We start from the raw sequence: 21,309 nt of genomic DNA on the forward strand, positions 1-21,309 counted from the left end.
TTTAATACACACTTTTTAAGTGTGAGTACATGCTAATAAAAAAATGTATTTTATTTCTTAAAAGACAAATTTCCCGAGAAGATGCATTTGGGAACACGAACAACAAAACAACAGAAATTTCAACAAAACAATAAGTAAATAAAGCCGTTATATCATTGATCGTCATTGTAGCTATAATTAAAACAAATAAGTTCGATTAAGGCGAAAGATAGGGGAAACAAGCCACCAGTTGATCAGAGACCCATAGTGATGGTGATGGTGTGATATTGATTAGAATTCCCATTCGGCATATTTGATAAGATTGGATCAATGTCGTAATTCGCCCGAGTCGAGTGTCAAACCGATAAGATATTGCCATGACAAAGTTTTTGATGTACATATACTCGTATACGGTGAGTAGGTTGTTGATCGTCTCGAGACCTTGGTCAATAAATTATTCTGGGTCCTGGTCAAGTTAAACGTGCGAAACGTGTGTTTAGTAGTGCAAATTCTTTCAGAGAATTGTCGAGATCCTTTTTTAAGCTATCCCGTGTAAAGAAGTAAAAAAGTAGTATAGTTGTATCTATTGCACTTATCTTCTCGGCAGACATTAATCAAGTGGGTGCAGATACATCCCTTGGAGGTAATTTTTACGAGCTCTCAACATTTGTATACTCAATTAAATATACTGTATTTAGTAAACCATAATGTAAGACTTCTAATATAAGCTGAGTCTTTTTAAATTGTTTCTTAAAAGTGCATGCTTAAAAAAAGAAATTTTTGTTACTTTAAACAATAAGATTTATTGTCCCAAATTTGCTAACCAACTTATTTAATGACCCTTTCCGTCAATAATGAAATAATACACAAGAAAAAAGTATTTATTTGTTATATGTACTTTATTAACGTTAAATAAATATTTACAAAAATAGCAAGGCATTAAGACATGCTCATACATACAGTATGGGCATGTTTTGGATTATTTAAAGTTCTGGGTCAAATTACTCACGTATTTGTAGTTACATCTAAAGAAACTAATTTAATACATCTCGACGATACTGATGGAACTGTAAGAGTATTTGTTTTGTTTATTCCTACCAACAGTTGGGGGCGTATTTCGGGGGCTCTTCCGAGTATTTTCGTTTCGAACTCTTTTTCATATTTACAAACTAATTGCGAAAATTGCATTGGCTAAACCATCAAAATTAATTAACAAGAAGAAGGAATACGATTTTCAAAAAGTTAATTAAAAAGATTTTTTGTTTTTGTGTTTTTTCGATTACGAATTTAAACTAAAATTGGTCAGTTTCGGGCTAAGACAGGACGAGGGGAATAGAGCGTAGTTGACTAAAAGTTAAGCACACACACATACACACACGCTTCCGTCTCCGTCTGCGAAGCGCTGGCAATCCTGTCCAATCCAAGCGCCGTCATTAGGAATTGGGAACCGTTGGCATTGGCAACCCTATCGCCTGCTGCTAAACTTCGATGCCAGCGAATATAATGACTTGAGCAGCTCCAAAGCGCGACGATCCGAGTTCACCTCGGGATGCGTCGGCGTCGCTGCGGTCGTCGCCGCCGAATCGGCATCGTCCTCATCCTCGACACGAATCTCAAACTTGGTGGTCTCCTCGTAGCTGCCCGGGGATGTCGTGCTAGTCGACACTGGCAGCTCTGTGGTTGACGTGTAGCCAGGCGTGGTGCTCGTATAATAATCAGCATTTCCACCGCGTCTGAATGTGGTCACTGGCACTCGCAGCGTTGTCGTCTCCAGCTTCTTGCTGGGTATCTTGCTGTCGATGTCAATCAGTGCGTTCAACAGATGCTTGCGAGAGCGCTCCAATGCCTTGCCATTGTGATCGTCGCAGGTCTGGATCAGCAGCAATAGCAGACTGAGCACTTGGCGATCGTGCTCCGCCTTGGCCATCACATTGCGGAGGTGCAATGCCTCCTGCTCGTTGAGACCGCCAAACAGCTTGTTTGCAATGCGTTGCAGTCCACTGCTGGAGGGCAGAGCATCGCGAGGAATGTCGTAGCTCCTGAAAATGTCTTCCCATTCATAGCGCGAAGGCGAGGGCGTGGTTGTGGCAACCTGCAGCTTGGGCAGATAGGTGAAAGGCGACGCCGTCGTTGTGCTCACTCGCTGTTCCTTCATCAATGCATCGTTGATGGTCAGTGGATCCAGGAAGTCCGTCTGCGATTTCAGTGCCCATGGATGCTCTGTGGGCTTGTGTGTTGTGATCAGCTTCTGTGGTCTGGCGTCCTGCAGCAGATCATTGCGTGACTTGACAAACGACTGTGTCTGCTGTTGCTGCAGGAACTCATCACCTTCACCAGAGTCGGGGCTAGGCGGCGACAGTTCAGCGGACAGCTCCAACTCCGAATCCTGTGATCGACTCGTGCTCAACTCGTACAGCTCGGTGGTCGTGGAGTAATCTGGCGCAGGGGTCGAATCAAATTTGTGATTTATCTCTAGAGCAATGCTTTGTGGTGTCGTCGCTTCCGGCAAGGATTTCGTGGGCAAATAATACTTGGCAGTGCCGTCGCTGAACAGCGAGGAATCCGTTGTGGTCACTGGCGTAAAGTTTGGCGGTTCGGTTGGCCTAGCACGCGCCAGCTCGGCACGGAAGCTGGTGGGATTCTCCAGATAGCTGCTCAACGCATTCGAAAAGACCTGCGCAATTTTCCGCGACTCTGGCTTTTCAGCCAATGCGCCAATGGTTGAGCCAGTGGTGCCAATTTGTGGAAAAGGTTGATACTCGTTTGCCTTTGCTGGTAACTTGGTCTCGTTCAGCTGAGCTGAGAGCAATCCCGTGCTGATGTCTGCGTCGCCCTCGGACTGTCCTCGTCCCTTGGCCGCCTTGAGACCAAAGAGAGTGCTGTACTGTTGCATTGTCTTGGGGCTCAGCAGACTCTGCTTGATGTCATCGGCCTGCTCGCTGATGCCAGGCGGCAGCTCGGATGTGGTCAGGGTGGCTGTGGTGTCGGAAGGTTTGGCTGTGGGTAGAATGGGTGATGGCGCCTTCACCGAGATCTTTGTGTGTCCAGCATTCTTCTCTGGCTTTACCAGCGCATTTCCGGACTCGTTTTGTTCTTGGGCAAAGTATTTCGCCAGCGAGACAAGTGCATCGGGACCAGAGGATGGCGGAATCTCGAGACCAGCGCGTGCTGACGTCGCTGGCGCAGCATTCAGTTCTACATCCTCGAACTTATCCTTCAACAAATTAACGGTCTTCAACATTTCCTGCACATTGCGATACACTGAATCCTCTTCGACAGGACTGGGAGCGAAGAGCAGCGATTCTCCGCCAGCGGCTGCGGCATTTAAACGAGGTGCAGCGCCAATCTTGGGCAGATACGTAGGTCCACCACTGGTGGCTGTGGATGGCGGTGTGGTGGGCAAGTAATCCCGAAGGCTTGGCTTCTTTGGCAGTAAATCAGCATTCGAGTTGAGGTTCACCGGGGGACGCCTAAACTCGCCAGAGCTGGCGACATCATAGTGATGGCGCATGCCAATGACCACCGGTCTGTAAGTGCTGTCTAGCTCCAGACTACCGCTGCCGCTTGCGCTGGCTGTGGGCTTTGCGCCCTTCGGTGCCACAGAGGATTCCAGGAAGAGTCCTGAGATAGCGGGCACACCAAAGCGATTCGGATTGGGCGTCGTTGCAGAATGTCCGCCCTTGATGTAGTTCAACTTACCCTCGGTACTCTTCGACTTGGACACACTTGGCACAGTGGGTGTGTAGAAAGGCGTGGATTTGCTGGGTTCGAGCCGACGTGCGGTGGAGTAACTGCTGGGCACATAGTAGGGTGTTGTGTGCTGCACGGGACGTGTGGAGTGTGCCTCGTAGAATTCAGGTTTTTCCTTGAGTGTCGATTGCACCGACAGCTTCTCCTTGCTCTTGTCCTTGCTTCCGTGCTGCTGCTGCTCATCACTGTCCACATCCTTGTAACGCTGCTGTCCACGCTGACCATTGCGAGCACGTTCCCGTGACTCGTTGTGTCCCAATCCCGAGCGAATCTGCGAACTACGTTCCTGTGAAGAACCGATGCGACTGCGTGCTGGCTTCAGCACGGAGGCATCATCACTGCTATTGGGACTGTTGTTACTGTTGCCGTTCCCATTGCCGTTGCCATTACCGCCATTGCTGCTGCTGCTGCCAATGCGTCGTTTGCCGGTGCCGCTGACAAAGGAAGAACTCTCGGCTGTGATCTGCGTCTCGTGGTCATTGCTGTTGTTGTCAATGCTCGGCAGAACCTTACGCTGCTTCTCGCCGGACACATCATCGAAGTCCACACTCTCAATAGATGCATGCAAATCCTCTGTGGAATCGATACGTCTGTCCGATTTGCTGCCAGGTCGAGATGCAACACGTGCTTGTCCCACAACAGGGGTAACCTTAGGCTTGATATTTAAGCCCCCGCCAACGATGTTGAAGCCTTGCACAGGGACCGAGGGACGCACACGATGCACGCGCTGTTTGTTCAGAATCTCCGCACTCTCGGCATAGTAGCCAGAGGATCCCAGACAGTTTACCTTGAACCACCAGTCACAGGTCAGTTCGCTCTGCTGGAAAATAGTTCCATTGGGGCAAAGGAAGGAGATCTTGCGACCCTCCTCGCATATGTGGAACACCTGCAAATATGGTTAAGATTTAGTCTTGAAATTTGTGGCAAATAATAAAACAACACTCACCTGGCAATCGGTTTCCATGTCGGCAAAGTAACCATTTCCATAGGAGCGGCAGCTGAATGTCGTTTTGGGAATGCGGGGATAGATGGGGAAATCAATGCCCGGTCGCCCCACAACACCCTGGTAAACCTCATAGTCCACATCCTCATCGGAGGCGCGCTTCTTTAGATGATGCTTGTGTTCGTTGCAATTTGTGTGCGCCTCGTAGCGTTCCTCCTCGAACTGTGTAGCACCTGTCTGCTTAGCCAGAATACGAGCCGGCGTGCGATACTGCAATGGGATGGGGATCGGTGAGCGGACTAGCGAAATGACACGAAGTGCCTCAAGACTTACCTTGGTTTCAGCGCTGGTTTTGCTTAAATATGCCAGCAGAAGAAGTGCTGTAAAAGAGTTAATGGTTTTAGTTCAATGAGACTTGTTAAAAGTGACGGGCAAATATCAAGTTATTTTAAAAAGGTAATCAAAAATACAATTTAAATGCTAGCAAAGATGGCTAACGATAATTTTTAAATTTACGCTTACATATCGAAATCAAATACCAAAAATGATATTATATTTCTAATATATTAAGTGCAGCGCATAATTCAAATAATTTGGCATTTTGTAAGATTAGCACATACATCCATTAAAACTACCATAATTGCAGTTCAAACTCATTTATAATATTTCGTGTTTAATTTCATTTATTATTAATAGCATCCACTTCCCGATGCTCAAGAGACTTATCCCAAGACTAGACCTTGACTTTAGTAGACTCATTGCCGAATTACGCAAAAGTGTGACTGTCACTGTGACTCTGACTCGGACTCTGACTGTGACTGTGATGATGAGCTAGCTCATCAGCAGCAGCTTAGACTAAGACCAAGAGTAACTGACCTCAGGCCCTCAAATGCAATAATTAAATTTTAAAGCATAAAAACAATTATATGTACGACTTGCCAGAGGAGGAGGAGGAGGAAGATGGGGAAAGAAAGAAAAAAAAGTTGCTGATGAACTACAACTTAACTAGCAGCTGGAATGAAGACGACACACCACAAGAAGATGCAAGAAAGAAACACAGTGAAGAGAAGCAGTTATTCAATAGCCAAAATAACCACAAGATTCAAGGTTCACTTGCTGCATAATCGTCGTGATTATGTGAATCATTCAATTGTCCATGAATCAGTGAGTCAGTAAGGCGAAGACGCGACTTTGTCGAGGGTGTTGCTGCTATATATAATTAAACAATTGCCTATAATTTGCGGACGTTGATTGGCAACGCCGCGCAAAATTGAAACGCCCCAAAAAATAATAAAAAGAAGATGCGATTGAGCATCATTACCCATATGCCATGTGGCAGCAGTGTGGCATCATCAGCAATTCGTGCGCCACGCAGGGGGGCAAGAATACATTTGCCGAATTTAATTGAGACTCGCAGCAATTACTCAACTATCTTCATTGTTCAATATACTTATAGATTTACCTTTTTTGTGGACTTTACGAACTTTTAAATATAATAAATACTCGTGTCTCCCTTCTATTTATTTTTATATTTTTTGGGTCTGGGTCAACGGCGTGTCAACGTGTCATTTCTTAAGCATTTCCCAGCCATTCACATGGGGCTGGGTTGATCCATTAATTAACATCAAGTTTAAACAAAAGTCACATTTAATCTCTGGTCATCAAGATTTTTTTTTCTCTTTTATGTTTATTTTTTGTCGCACGCCACACAGCACAACAAAAAACGTCGGCTTAAACAAAGACAATTTTAACGCAATCCACATTTTATGCCAGTTTCTTTTTTCTTAAGTTGTTGTTGTTTAGTTTTTGCGCATTTGCTGCCTACGCCAAGTCGTTGACACGCATGTGCGAATGCGTCAAGCATCTCTTTCAACCTGACTTAAATGTGCCGTTAGTGGAAATGTATTGTGGGAATCTTATGACCGAACAAGGTCAAGGATGCCTGCGCTTGTGTAAGCTGAGGCCGTATTTATATATATTTATAAAAATCAAAATAACAATTTATGTGCGACGTGTGCAGTAAATTGAGCAATGCATATTAAAATATTTGCCTTTTCTTAAACAAATTAATTAAGTAAAATATGTTGCCTCAAGGAAAACACGAAAAATAAATTGCCTTTCACACCTATAACTTATGTAAACTACAAGATAACCCTTGAAACTAAAGATTTTTATGTATTTTTTAATTAAATATATTATTCAATTAATAGTTAATTATTACATTACAAACTTACCACAGCATAGCAAATGGAGTTGTGTATGCCGCATTTTGTGTACTGAAATGCCTAGAAATAAACAAAAGCAGAAATTAATTTTTGGCTTGTAAGAAAAATTATGAATATTTATTACTTAAGCTCGTGGGATGCCAAGCCAAGCGACAAGCAAAATCACATACGCGAGTACGTTGGAGTATTAGATAATAGAAATTATACGAGCCCCGAAAAAAAAAACAAAACCCAAAAACAATAAACAAAAACAGATAATTGTGCGAGAGTACGCGTTACACGGACAAAGGGTACACGATATTGATTACATAATGCATTTGCGCACCCACGGACCAAAAAATACAGACAGCGACTCAGATGGACAGATAACCAGGCAGATAAAGATGCGATAGACACTGAGCCACAGGGCGTATGTGTGATAAAATAAAATAATATTAAGACAGATGTTGGGAGGAGGGCTGACCAATAGCGAAGCAGCTGTGCAAGGTATTAAGTCAGTCAGTAAGTTAGTCAGTCAGTCAGTCAGTTAGTCACTGCAGACATTCACTTTGCCGTCGTTGTCACTTCCGTCAGCTCATTTATGCATCTGTTGCTATTGTTGTTGCTGCTGCTTCGACTGCGACTGCTGCTGATGCTGTTGGTGTTGGTGTTGGTGCAGTTGCTGCGCACTTTGCATAATTCCAAATAATTGTTTTAATTTGCACAACTGCAAACAATATCAACTGAAAGAGAGCCAAGACAAACTCAATACAACCGGCTTACCTAGTGACACTCTTTTACATACAATTAAACATTTTTCAATGGTTTGGGTAATTTCAGAACCAGCAACCAGCAACAATATATCGATCTCGTTTATAAGTGGAAGCATCAACTTTACCAGTTTCTTCTGGCAGTTTATGGTATTTTCAATAACAATGCAAATTGAACAGAAATATCGAAATACATTTTATGTGCACATAAATTTCAATTTAACATTAACTACAATCACAGTCGGCGGCGGGGTTTGGCACGGGGAGAATGACGTCTGAGATTGTGGTTTCACTCAATTCTTTTGCGAAAGCGAATCTTATCCATTGTCTAGGTGGATTCTTCGCCTGTCTGAAATTGTTGTTTGTATTTAAATTAGCTGATTGCCTTGGTTGGGTTCTTGATTGCAATTTTTTTTTTTGTTCTCACAGCCAAACTTAATTTTTAATTTCATCAAATAACGCTAAGCATACAGAAATTTTGCCAAACCAACGAGCCACCTGACATTAGAATTTAATAATAATAAATAAGATTCACTTCGTACAAATAGCTGTACATTTATTTAAAGTTCAAGTGATACATTCAGCTTAATGCTTCTTTAATATTTAATTTCATTGTTCAGATTAGATTCGACCAGTGCACGTTTTTCCATTTGCAATTACTTGAATGGTTTTTTTTTTTGTTTTGGATTATTTTTGTCATTGTCAAGGTTTTCGTAACGGCATCAGTAAATTGAAATTGTCTGCAATTTAGTCTGCCCATCGACTCAAAGCATTTTTTCTATTTACAAGTATTTTTGAGAAGGTCGATTTGGCGTTCGATTTCAGCAAATAAGAATTGATTTGTCCTTAATTTATACACTTATCTAGCAAGGCTTTGAGTTAATTTGGTTTGAAAAATAATTGGCAATTATCGAAGAGTGTTAAAAACAGATGCTTTATTAGGTTCATCATAATTAGAATTTTGTATAATGAAAATCGTTTTATTATTGGATTTCATCTAAAAATTAAATTATGCACTCTCTAAACACATTATTCTAAGCTCTAATATGTATTGTCCTATACCTGTCTGCCTTTATAATAATTACTTCTAATGGTCTTTTTTCAAATATTTGTTTTCTGTTGAGGAGCTAATCGATCTTTTAACTTTGATTATGTCAATTGAAGAGTCATTCGGTAATACTTAATATTTTCTGGTAGCAGTCAGCAAAGTGTTTACACAATTGAAATCCAGCAGCAAAAACAAGAAATGCACTTCAATCATCTTCGCAGAAAGTCCAGACACTATGATGAATGGATACCCGACACATTGCAGCCTCTTAACAAAAGTGAAATGGAAAAATGAAAAGCCGAACCGCATCGAACGAAACGCAACGAAACAAAACACCAACACAAAAATCGAAATATCAAAGACTACAATGACAAATAAGGAAGTTGCAACTGCTGATGCTGCTGAATCATTATCAGTTAGCTAAAGCAACAGCAGCGACTGCGAAAAAATGTCAACGCGACCCAAGGCAACAGGTGTTTGCAGCAGCCACAATAACGATAATAATGAGGAGAAGCTGCAGCCGGCAACAGCTTTGCGACTTCAAACTGAGGTTGCATTTTCCTAGGCGAGGGTCTCGGCAATCACAAAATTTGTTCCGCCTTCAGACACACACATACACACACAAACACACAGAAGTCTTACATGTATTGTTGTGTCCAGGACGCAATGCGGGTGTTCAGCGTATGTATCGTTGAATCGGTGGGGCCTGAGCTCAGACATCGCTGCCTAATGTCTGTTAAATCGTTTTAACCTTTTTGTCAAGTTGCCGCTTAACCTTTACGGTTGCCGCGCTGACATGAAGGAAGCATTTGTTTTGTTTTCCCTCGCGCTTTTTTTTTTTTTTTCTATTTTCTGTTGTTGTCTGACAAAGTGTTGAAACTGCTGCATACAATAACAACACACGGCAACTGAAACTGAAACCGAAACTGAAGCATACCACTGCATACCCAAATATTTTAGCCGAGGGTCTATCTCGACTTTGGCACTGTGCAGCACGTCGTATACGTGTTATTTGAAGTTTTGATTTATTTGTTGTTACCAAGTCGAACCTTTCGCACTATGTTTGTGTGGGCCAGCAGTGCTAACAACGCGAGTAGGCAAAACAAAGAAAGATAAATTGTTTTCATTTCGATTTGTTGTTGTTTTACTTGTGCATCCTCAGTGCATGTGCCAAGGAAAAATTGAAAAATCCACCAAAAATTTCACCTTTAGCATACAACATGCATTATGAAACGGCAGCTAGAGGCGCAGACTGGGAATCTGACAATTCCTGTTGTGGAAATTGTATAAAATTGCCGCATCTTCAAAATGCAAAAAGATAAATAAACATCAGCGAAAATGGCGAAAACTCGATAGCGGTTGAAGCATGGGAGCGCCGTTATGCAGGTGCGGACATTGGAGATGTTTGGTCATTTGCCTAATAGTGGGAGACCAAATCGAAATCGAATGTTGTCCGCAACACGATATACTGGATTAGTCATGTTAGTTACGGCATCGATATATCAAAACCAAGTTCAAGTTCGTCGCCTAAGTCTTTTGTTTTAACACTTTCACATCGATAAATGTATGCTAATTTCATAAATTAATTATCAATCGCCGCACATTTTCCCACTCAGTAGTTTGCAAAAACAGAGGCAACAAATTTAAATGTTAAACACTTGAAAGTGTTTTTATTTTTGTTATATATTAGTTTTGTATGTTCTTCTATCTGCGCTTTAAATTAATTGTGTGAAAAATGACTATATAAATGCATAAAGCAGAAACAACTCAACTTGCTCTCTGTTTCCCAGCCACCGTTTTGAAAGTTGAAGCCATTGTGCCGGTCGTTGATGTTTATTTGTTCATTTAGAGAGGATTTTGGCAACGAAAGATGATAAAACACTCGAGCTTCAAGCAATTAAAAGCATATTTCGTATTAAAACATCAAACTCGAATTTGGTTCCAAATTCAACAATTGTGATGCACACATAATATGAATAAAACTCATATTTGCCTTTTATACGTATTCGAAATTTTCCCCGAGCTCGTAAATCATTTGCTTGATATGCGCTTTAATATTTACATAATTTAAGTATAATTATAATTAAGGTGAATAAATAAATGTTTTGTATAGTCAACGGCAATTTAACGGTAGATGTTGTAAGGTCTGTGAATCAGGTTAACATCTTACATAGCGTTTGTGTTTTGTTTTAACGGCAAAATGCCAAATACGGTTAATCATGCGCAAAAGATATCAAACAAATGATTGGGCCAACAACAAATTCGTAATGTTTATTTGACAGAGTTGTGCACATGCTACGGAGATGATCATCTTAAGTGCATATTTTTGATACGAGTTGAATGTACCTTTCTAAAAATAAGCAAGTGTCTAAATCATTGTACAATAAGCGTACAAATGATTGCAACGGGTTTTTATACCCGGTACCCATAGGGTAGAAGGGTATTATAACTTTGTGCCGCCAGGAGGCATCTCTGACCCTATAGACTATAAACTATTCTTGATCAGCGTCAACAGGCGTTAACACATAGATCTCAGAGTAAGGAAGCTAAAGTCGAGGATGTTCGACTTTGAGATAACCGCCAGCAATTTTAAATACAAGCAAATCAATATGCCATATTTTCAGCCAAAGCAGCTTAGACCCCATTCCAGTGGGCGTAATTTGCCAAACAAAAGTTTTTCTTGAATAACTTATAAAATTGTTATCTGATCATAACATTATTATTATTCATTTGGTATATTTTAAAATTAATAACGAGCTGTAGTGCTTTTATTCAAAATGGGTAACGGGTATCTCACAGTCGAACACATTGGACTAAAACTTTCTTACTTGTTTTCGAATAACACTTTCAATAAAGCAAACAGTATAGCATTAATAAATTTGTAATTATTTATTTTTTTATTGCTTTTTTAAATTCTCAATGATTACAAATACGCTTTAAATTATACAAATATATATTAAGGTATTTGACAACAAAAAACATCTTGCAGAGACTTCAATCTAGATTATTCTGTAAATTCGTTTAAATTGGTTCTTAAATTATACAACGTTTCATTTAGTTGTTCTATGCAACTTCTTTCCGGCTTCAAAAGCACACAAAGTGTAGTGTGAATATGCGCCAAACAAACCATGTAAGTTTTGCAACTACAAAACACATTTTTTGTGCATGTTTTTTGTAGTGAAGATGTAGCTAAAGGCCGTCAGATAGCCAGGTAGACAGACAGACCTGACTATTCCCCCAGACAATGTAGAGGGGCGCATCTGATGCGGTTAGCTGATGCGTTGACCTACGTGCCACAGATTCAGATGCTCAGACAGCCGCTCAGATGCTCAAGCGAAGACACGGCTTGGTTGTGGTGCTCGTGTTGTGGCTGCGGGGCAGCTTCACAGTTTTTGGACATTAATGTTTTCAACAGCCGAAAAATTGACCAAAAAATTGCCTCAAGGGGCGGCGTCTGCCATTGCATTTCATAGCCGCCAGAGTTCGACGTGCTAATAGATTTTGAGGTCATATGCAATTGTTTTTTTGTTTGGCCAATGGCAAGTATTTCAAATTCTTGTGCTTTTTCGGTATGTTGTGCCTTTGATACGATTACGGTATGTTTTCAATAGTTGTTGTTGTGTTTTTTTTTACACAAGAATTCTTGTGCATTTCCGCAGCGTAGCAGTTTTTGCGCTATGCTCATTTGCAATTTGTGTGCTGTCTGGCGGGGCACAAAAAGTAGATGCCAAAAGTCACTTCGACGCTTCGTGCCAGCGTGCCTGTCTGCTGTTTCACACTTGCCCCCAACCTGGACCGCCCACTGTGACGCCCACCGCGCGGCCACATTCGAATAATACACACCGTTCGTGCGCAGTGGCAAATGGAGCTCAGTTCAGTTCAGTTCGGTTGTTGTGGCCCAACAAATTGTAGGGTGCTTGTAAAGCAAACCTATGCACTTAGCGCCTAAGACTTTTCTCGCTTTTGGGTCACTTTACCGCATCTATATTTCATGCGAGGTCTGCCCCCGGGCAAAGACCGCCCGCTGGAGGGCGCTAATTGCCCGCCTCCTTCAGCTGAGCTTGCAACGCTGATCAACACTCGCTCCATTTTATGATGTTGTAAACGCAGCCTATAGTATTATTTTGCTCACCTCTATTGCGTACGCTGTGTTTATGTTTGCTTAAAGTTTGTAATTATATCTCGCAGCAATATTTGTTATTTATAAATTGCCTTGGTTTTTCCTAACTAATATCTATTATTCAACTACTGACTAATGCGAAGATTAGTGAGTATTTATGTTATCTTAAAGATATTTCATATCGAATAAATCAATAACTGTTTTAAATTGCTCAATTTAAAATAAATTTATTATACTTATCGCAAAATGACCATAATCATTTAATATAACCAAAAGCCATTTGAAATAAAGAATTAAGTCAAATGATTCAAGCAACGAACTCCAAACAAAAGACTTAAGCAACGAACCTGTTTTTCAAAACACAAGCTTAGTCTGTACGAAAGTTTTATTATGGATTATTTTGCGTGTATATTAAAATCTATATTTAAATCGAGAAGCAACAAAGCATCTTCAAAATATTCAAAACTAGATAGTGTTCCGGAACAGATAATAATATTACAAATTACTAAAAAACAAAGATCCATAAATAAAAAGGAAATTATGAAAACAAAACGAGAAATTTGTCTGAAATCAAGTTTTGCTTTTTGTTGCAACTTCTAATTGGCGGACAAGTTAATAACTATTAAAAACTAGCGTTTTTGTTGTTGATTTTAATTTTAAAGCTGACCTTTTCGCTTAGAAGCTTTTTTTGAAATTCTTAGAACTTAAATCGGAAGTTTTGAATTTTGAATTAGAACGTGAAAGGAATTTTTATTAGAAATCTATTGTATTGTTAAATAAGTAAATATATTTAATCTATTATATATTTTACTGACGCACAACCCTCATGCAACACATCCATGAAATATTTCGACTTGTTTCTTTTACGAGTTCGCTTTTGAATGAAAATTTAAAACCCGCCACAAGTAAAAGAAAACAAATAAGAGCCGCAGCAACAGCGCCAGTTTCAATTGACATGAAGCAATTGCCGGCAAAGCAAACACAGACAGCATCAGCGCAATTTATGACTAGCGAACAACCAAAGGCGGCGCCAACCACGCTGCCAACAATTGCAGCAGTCACAACTACAACAGCAACAACAATAACAGTAACCACACCAACGACAACCACATCGTCAACAACAATAACCACAATTAATAGGTAATTGCTGTTGAGTCTGATGTTGTTCTGCCGCCAGTTTGTCTGGTCGCCAATTGCCCCAATCCGAAAAGTGGTAGCAACTGTTGCACATTACGAGCACATTTCGATTCCTTCTTTTGTGTTGTTTGCTCGATATCTGATTTATGAACCACCCACAAGATGTGGGTCAGTGTTTTTTTTACCCACCAACAAATTCAAGATTTATGTCACTCGGTTAAATAATCAACTGCGGCTCTTACTTACTCCTGCTGCGGCTGATGCTACTGATTAATTAACCAACAACAATGGCAAACAATTTTCTTTGCTTTTGTTGCTTTTCTTTAATTTATACAGCATCAGCGCAGCGCACTTTTCCTCATCATGATGGCCTTTTTATGATTACTCGCACTCATCTTTACATATACATACATGCACACATTCATAGGCGGGGAGATGCTGGTGAATAGATATATTGCTCATACGCCACCAACGTATCAGGCGAAGCTGCGAATTAGTCGCTTATTGTTTGGAGTAATTGTTTCTTGTTGCCGCCGCTGCTGTTGTCTGACTTTTGTTTATTTTTTATTTTCGTTTTCTTTTGTATTTTCTTTTCATCTGGTTTTTTTTTTGGACACGCTACGTAAACGAAAGTCGCTTTTGATATTCATTTTGTTATGATTTTAATGCACATTGTTGTTTGTGCTGCTATAATTGTTATTATGGCTGGAGTTCAGTGTGTTAGTAGCGGAAAATGTGAGACAAGCGGAAATTACATGAGAAATTAATTTCTTAATTAGTTTGCCTTCAAGAATGTCAAATTGTAAATGTGTCTTAATTTAAGGTTGTTATCGTTTTTTTGTTTTGGTTGTTGTTAAGTTTATTGTTATTTCTCAAATAAATATTTTACGATAACAATATTCATATAAAAATTCGAAAGGCTGTTAACATGAATAAAAACAATAATTTATTGGCCTTTAACGTGCGCTTCCATCTTGTGCCCCTTTCCAAATTCTTTAATAAAATGAAGAAGCAACAACAAAAGACTTAGGCAACGAACTTGACTTTGCAGCGCTGGCTGTGCTGTGTAAGCAGCCAAGCAAGCGATGATGACAAAGCCAACAAGTTGTCGAAAACATCAAAGTGGCCAGATTATGACTGCTAAGAGCGCTTGTCATTTGTTGCCTTCGCGCTTTTAATTGTCTTTCAAGCACATAATCAAAATGACCTACCCAAGCATCTAGCATCTGAAGAGCCACAAAAAAATTAAAAACTTTAAATTGAATGCGGAATTATAGGTGCTTTTGATTTATGATTCTTTCCGAGCTGGGCGTTTCTAATTGGCCGCACTAGTAAGAGTATATGATGCCTACTTAAGTAGTGGTCTAATAGACAATCATTGACGGCTTCCTCTTACACACAAGTACGCGCATATTCGTTGGCAATGACAATTTCAAGTTGCCTGGGAAACGAAACCGAAACGGAACTGAAAGGTAGCCAGCCAAGAAACTAAAACTGAACAACATGTTAAATTCTACGACATTTTTAACAAAAGAATAGTCACATATTTCGAAGCCACCTACCATGGCTATAAATTCATATGCATATGAGATTACATACATTTTTTATGAAGCAGTATCATCAAATATTCTAATATGAATCATAATACCAAGAACCTGTTCCATGGCATCGCAAAACTGCGTGATACAAATCATAAACAAAATCGCATCCTTTTATGGCGTGAGGTCATCAGCTCGGTATAAATCCTGATGAGCTGTGGAATTTATGTTTGTCAGTTTGGCTAAAAACAAGTTCTTAGCCCGTCCGCACTCTGATGCGGTTAGCATTAACTGTAAATTCCATTTTGCATTTGGCCAAACCGAATCAGATAACTTTAAAGATGTCATGCGTCAAACTTGTTCTCTAGCCCGCATTCGATTCTAAGACACTCTCTGCGTATATTATTGCCACATTAAACTCGATAATTAAGATTATTAAATTTTGAAATCCCATTTAATTTATTTTTTTTTTTGCACATGTTGCATAACATTAAAAATGCAAAATAACGCTTTCGATTTTATTTATAGTATTTTTGAACAATTCGCTATGCGGGCTGTAGGTTTTTTCCTCCCCCCGAATGCTTAAGATCAGCTGACATTGAGTTATTGCTGACGGGTACTGCAGTTGATATAATATGGCAGACGGTCATCCGACTGTAAAGAACAAAGAAAGATGCTCCAATTGCGAATAATCAATTGGATTTACTACAAAGCCGATAAATCAAAGCTGGACAAACTCTGATGCTTGTAGATGGCCAAAACAAATGCCATTGAATGGCAGCCCTAAAATGGCATGACGCAAATGTAGCCTGTCAGAGCATGGAGGTCAGTATTTTGGTCTGACATTTAGCCGCATGCTGCTGCCTGCCCCTATATCAGGCACACAAGCGGGTTCCATTTAAACTTACGATGTGGCTACGCAATTTGCAGCGCACGTGGCTTGATGAATGTGCATCTTGTGAGAGTGTGTGTGTGTGTTATATTGCAGCCTGCTGTAATTTAAGAACTTGGCATTTAGTTGTTAAATGCACATAATGATCATATTTAAGATCGTGATGCAATGCAACAGTTTACGCATGCAGTTAAGTTACGATGCACTCGTTTGCAACACCGTGAACTGTGTGAGAAACTTTAATTTGGTTTTGAAATTCCGCCATGAAATGTTTAATCAAAGTAAGCGTAAGCGCTTCTTAAAGTTCAATCATAAACATTCACACATAGGAAAAGTCTGTTTTTCATGGATTAGTTCAAGTTCGTTGCCGAAGTCTTTCGATTTGCAGGCGCAACTGAGTAAAAAGAGCAGCCACAACAAAAAGTGACAAATGATTTATTTATTACACTTTAAGCGTAGCTGACATTTGGTCAAATGACAAAAACTTGCTGATGTTTTGTTTATCTTTTTTCATGCTCTGTTGTTGTTGTTGTTGTTGGTGTTTTCAGTTTTTTGTTGCTTACGGCAGCTAGCAAGTTCGTTGTCAAAGTCTTTGGGTTTTTCATTGTGTTCGTGTGTTTGTGTTTTCATAATTTGTAATGAAGCTAAGCTTAGACCACAGCACAAAGCAAACGTGTTGCGCACTTTAAGAATACAACACAATGAGATAACACCAACATTATACATATATGGAAGGGGGAGAAGAAAAAAATCAACAACAACTTGCTTAGAATGTGTTGAAATCTTGTGGCAGCATCAAACACTGAAAACATGTACATTATTTACACTTCATTAATCACTAAAGATGGGCACTAAAAAGCTGGCAACAATCGTAAGGTTAGTTCGATGTCTAGGCAAAAAAAAAAAACAGTGAGACAAAAAGAAAAAGATACATTAGGTTACTTTTACTTGATCGGAGTTCGCTACGAGTACAGCAATAGATGCGGCTCATTGGCTTTTCAGCGATGCGCACGCAGCGCCAGTTAACGCATCAACACTTGAATGAAAAGTAAGTACAACAAACTTGTAGTTGTTACTCACAGAAACAGAGAAAGAGCCATAGACAGAGACAAAGATAGAGATTGAGAGAGGGAGTGTGGGTCTGCTTTTGGGCATTGTTGCTTGAATGACTTTTAAATTTATTTGCCATTTCTTTGCTGGCAACGTTAATGAGCAGAGCAGGCCAGACCCAAACAGACCAGACAAGACTCAAGCCGACCAAGTCAGACCAGAGCCAACCAAGCCAACAACATTCGCATTTTGAACTTTTATCTGGCCATCTGCAACACCAGCAACAACAACAAAATTATATTGTATACAGCATTTTCTTACATTTAAAGCAGCTAGTTTTGTTTTTTGGTTTTGTTGTTCCTCCAGTTTTTTATTTCTTTCTCTCAGCTCAACTTTAACCCCCTGCCACATAAAGTAAAATAACTAAACACCTTCGTTTGGTGTGGGTGTGCAGTGTGTGAGTGTGCCTGTGCTTGTATGTGATGTGAAAGATGTTAAGTCACACATTTGGCCTAAATTTGTCTTTTCCTTGGCTAAGCAACGACGCTTTTCTTTTGTTGTTCATTTGCGCCACAAGGCTGGAAAAACTGTAGCAACTCTTGACATTTAAGCAGCATTTCCTAATTCCTGCACAAGTACTTTCTGTTATTTTTTTTTTTTGCATTGCTGTCGCTTGCGCTGTGATTTTGTTGACTGCAATTCAAATTATCTAACCAGCAACTGCAGCTGCCTGGAAACACACAGACTGACGCCCCAAATGCCCTGAGGCATCTATTCTGAGCTTCGGCTACTGCTGGCTCAGTGGCTAATTGTGCATCCTTGAACTGTTGTGCATTATCTTAGATGCTTTAATAACAATGCCAAATCTCAGCTGGGCTCAACTGCTGGAGTTTTTGGCAATTTAGCAATGAAAATTTATGCGCTATGCAGAAATATGAAGAAATAATCAACTAAACAATTAAAAACTGAAAAAAACATTGAAATGTATGCCAAACAAAATTGCTATTGAGTCGAAATTGTAATTTCTTAGTCACACACATGCCAAGATGTACGACAATTTTATGCAGATTTTGTTAGAACAAATTAAACAATTAATACTTGAGCTAATTGCGTCCAGTTAATTAATTCAACAAGAAGCTGCTGTCGTTGACTTTTAATTGTAATGACTTTGAATCATTATTAAATCATTAATGACAAATTATGAATTTGCATTTTATATTGGCCAAAACTTCATTAAACAATTTAATGACAAAGTGATACTCGTCTGTAAGAATGCTTGGATGACTTTTCATGGTCAACCGACAATTACCAACTAAATAAAATTCAATTGAACTGTGATAACTCAGAGTTGTTAATTGCCAAACAGAAGCATGTTGTAACTAGATTCATTTGTGAACGGCAACCATAAGTTAAAGAGCCGTTTAACGGGCATCTGAGAAGATTCCTGACCCCAGAGCATTCACTTACCTTTAAGCGGCAGCATCAGCAGCCTCAATGTCAAATATTTTTTCTGTGGCAGCAACTTCTTCCTGTGCTCGCAAAGTGGTTTTGCTTTCAGTTTCGTGAGTGGAGTAATATGTTTTGCGTTTTGAGGTTTGAGTTTATTTGTTATTATTATAGAGTTTTCCGCTCTTTTTCGTAGTTTCTTTGGGAAATATTAGTTATAATGTTGATTTTTTCTTTGTTGTTTATTCGCGGTTATGTCTCCATAGGGTTTTGCTTGTCTAATGCACAAATATCACAATTAAGTTGTCGGTATGCGAAAGAAACGAAATCACTTTAAATTTGTAATAATCATCAAATAAATGTTTGAGTCATAGGCAAAAATGTTGTAATATGTCAACACCAAATAATATAGGTAAAATGAACGGGTTAAATAAGCAAAAGTTGCATTACTCCAAATATAGTTCCCTCTTAAAATATTGAAAAGAAAGGATAACAGTAATAAATTGATTATTTTTTGATGATGATTTTTTGATAAAAACAAATTTAAAGTGATTTGGTAAAAACATAAAATATTAACGCGTTTCACTGTAAATGTTTTCAGAAATTCAGAAAAATGTTGAAAATTTCTAAGTTTTTAAAGTCAGCAAACTTAGTGTATGCAATTTAATTTGATTTTTATAATCACAATATTTTCAAGCCTGGACACAATATAAATTATTTGCTTGAAAAAATGCACAATCTTTGATATTTTCTTGCTTGAGACACAACAGTTTCGATGATCAATAAAAATGATTATTAAAATCTTTGTGAATTTAACTACAAACTGAGGAGCCAATCCGAACAGAAGACGTCTTCACCCGTACGGTATTCACATTTGAATGTTTCAATTGGCAAATGCGGCATCCAACTTTAGTAGTTGAGCGCTCCCACTCGGCCCCAGTCTCGCACTCTTCTCCAGCGAAAACGCACAAAGAGACTTCAGCAAAGACAGCAAGAAAATCAGTCGGCAAGTCGCCGAAGCTACCGCAAATCTTCGCCACAACCCGAGTGAGCGAACATCTTCCTCGAAGCCAACAAACCCAAAAACAAAAGCAAAACAGCAAAGCAAACGAAACAAATGCAATTTACTTTGCAACCGGTCCAGCGATCAGCTGTTTTTCAACAGAGAGCGAGCAATAGAGAGCGAGAGAGTTGAAGCCTCTGCAAAGTAGAGTTAACAGAGACTGTTAAGTTCATGTTCGATGTTATCTAAGTAACTGTAAATTAATTCGCAAGCTCAGAACAAACAAAACAAATAAGTCTCGATATGAATAACATAGCGATTCCAAGCTATAAATTTTCGAAAACAAAAACCAAGTAAAACCATTGAGAAATTTGTTTCATATACAAATCGATTTTTTTACTATAAGAAATATTATAAATGGATTTTAAGCTTTCAATTTTAAAGTCAAGATCACGTTAGTCAATATTTCTTTTGAAATCGCTACAATTTTAAGATTAACAAAATGTTTATCCGTTAGTATTTCATTTATACCAACGTGTAGAAAAAATGATTACCGATCATATTGGTTCGAATCTTTATAAAGATATTATAGTTATAATCTATTCAAATTAAAATATTAAATGCCTCAGAAGAAGAGAAATAAAGTATAGACATAGACCACCAAAATATTAGATGGCTTGATCATAATTTGAAAACACACCAATGACGCATTCAATAGATGATGAGAAAGGGAAGCTGACAGACATATCATTAGTGGAGGCGCTGGTAGGGCCAACTGACATCTGGTGGAGTGAGGGCAAATAATATTACAAATTATTGATTCGAAACGCTGTCAGTGACGACTTTATGACTGGAGTTGTTTCTGTTTATGGACCACTCGATAGACCAAAGAGAGATGACAACTGAAGAGTTGACAGTGGACAGTTTTTATTATGATTTGCTAGCTTCTTGACGATGACGGGCGCAGCAATTTTAGACTGTGACTACGACTCAGAGAGCCCTGACAAGCGCCTCCATTGCATAACTTATTGTTTGAGTATGGTTTTTGGTTTCGGTTTTGCTCAGAGCTTCTTGAGTACAGCTTTTGCTACTACAGCTTCCTTCTGCGAACCCCGCCTCCAACTGCGCAGCTCTTGGTCTAAATCCACGCGATGCAGATGGCAGCATTACACGGCGCATTCATCGCGCCTTCGATTATCTTTGTGGTATAGGAAATGCTTAAATAATCGTAGACACAAATATTCCCACGAATTTGCCAGTAGTAGGAGCTATCTACTTCCAGCCATCAGCACCAACGAACTGGCTGTCAGGCTGTCTCACAGTCTCCCTGTCTCGCTGTCTGACTGTCTGCTGAACATGAACGAATCATCATTGGATTCTAATAAAAGCACCAGGTAATTGTCAGAAGCGACGGCGGTAATCACCCAAA

The 21,309-nt window shown here is 39.5% G+C and overlaps 1 protein-coding gene across 3 annotated transcripts; it reads right to left on the minus strand.

The window, feature by feature from the left end:
• Window positions 1-869: 869 nt before the first annotated feature.
• LOC132786604 (uncharacterized) lies at window positions 870-19,896 on the minus strand. 3 transcript variants are annotated; one of them, XM_060793168.1, is made up of 6 exons: window positions 19,702-19,896; window positions 18,899-19,155; window positions 6,907-6,957; window positions 5,006-5,052; window positions 4,676-4,942; window positions 870-4,615 (listed from the first exon to the last, which is right to left on the minus strand). In XM_060793168.1, exons 2-6 carry the CDS (start codon window positions 18,912-18,914, stop codon window positions 1,445-1,447), a joined length of 3,552 nt encoding a protein of 1,183 aa, XP_060649151.1. In that variant the 5' UTR covers window positions 18,915-19,155; window positions 19,702-19,896; the 3' UTR covers window positions 870-1,444. The 3 variants fall into 3 exon arrangements, with proteins under 3 accessions (XP_060649151.1, XP_060649150.1, XP_060649152.1); XM_060793167.1 differs by having other exon boundaries at window positions 19,698-19,896; XM_060793169.1 differs by having other exon boundaries at window positions 19,695-19,896.
• Between the last annotated feature and the right edge of the window lie 1,413 nt (window positions 19,897-21,309).

This window comes from Drosophila nasuta, chromosome 2R (genome assembly GCF_023558535.2).
Source record: "Drosophila nasuta strain 15112-1781.00 chromosome 2R, ASM2355853v1, whole genome shotgun sequence".
Lineage (NCBI taxonomy): Eukaryota > Metazoa > Arthropoda > Insecta > Diptera > Drosophilidae > Drosophila > Drosophila nasuta.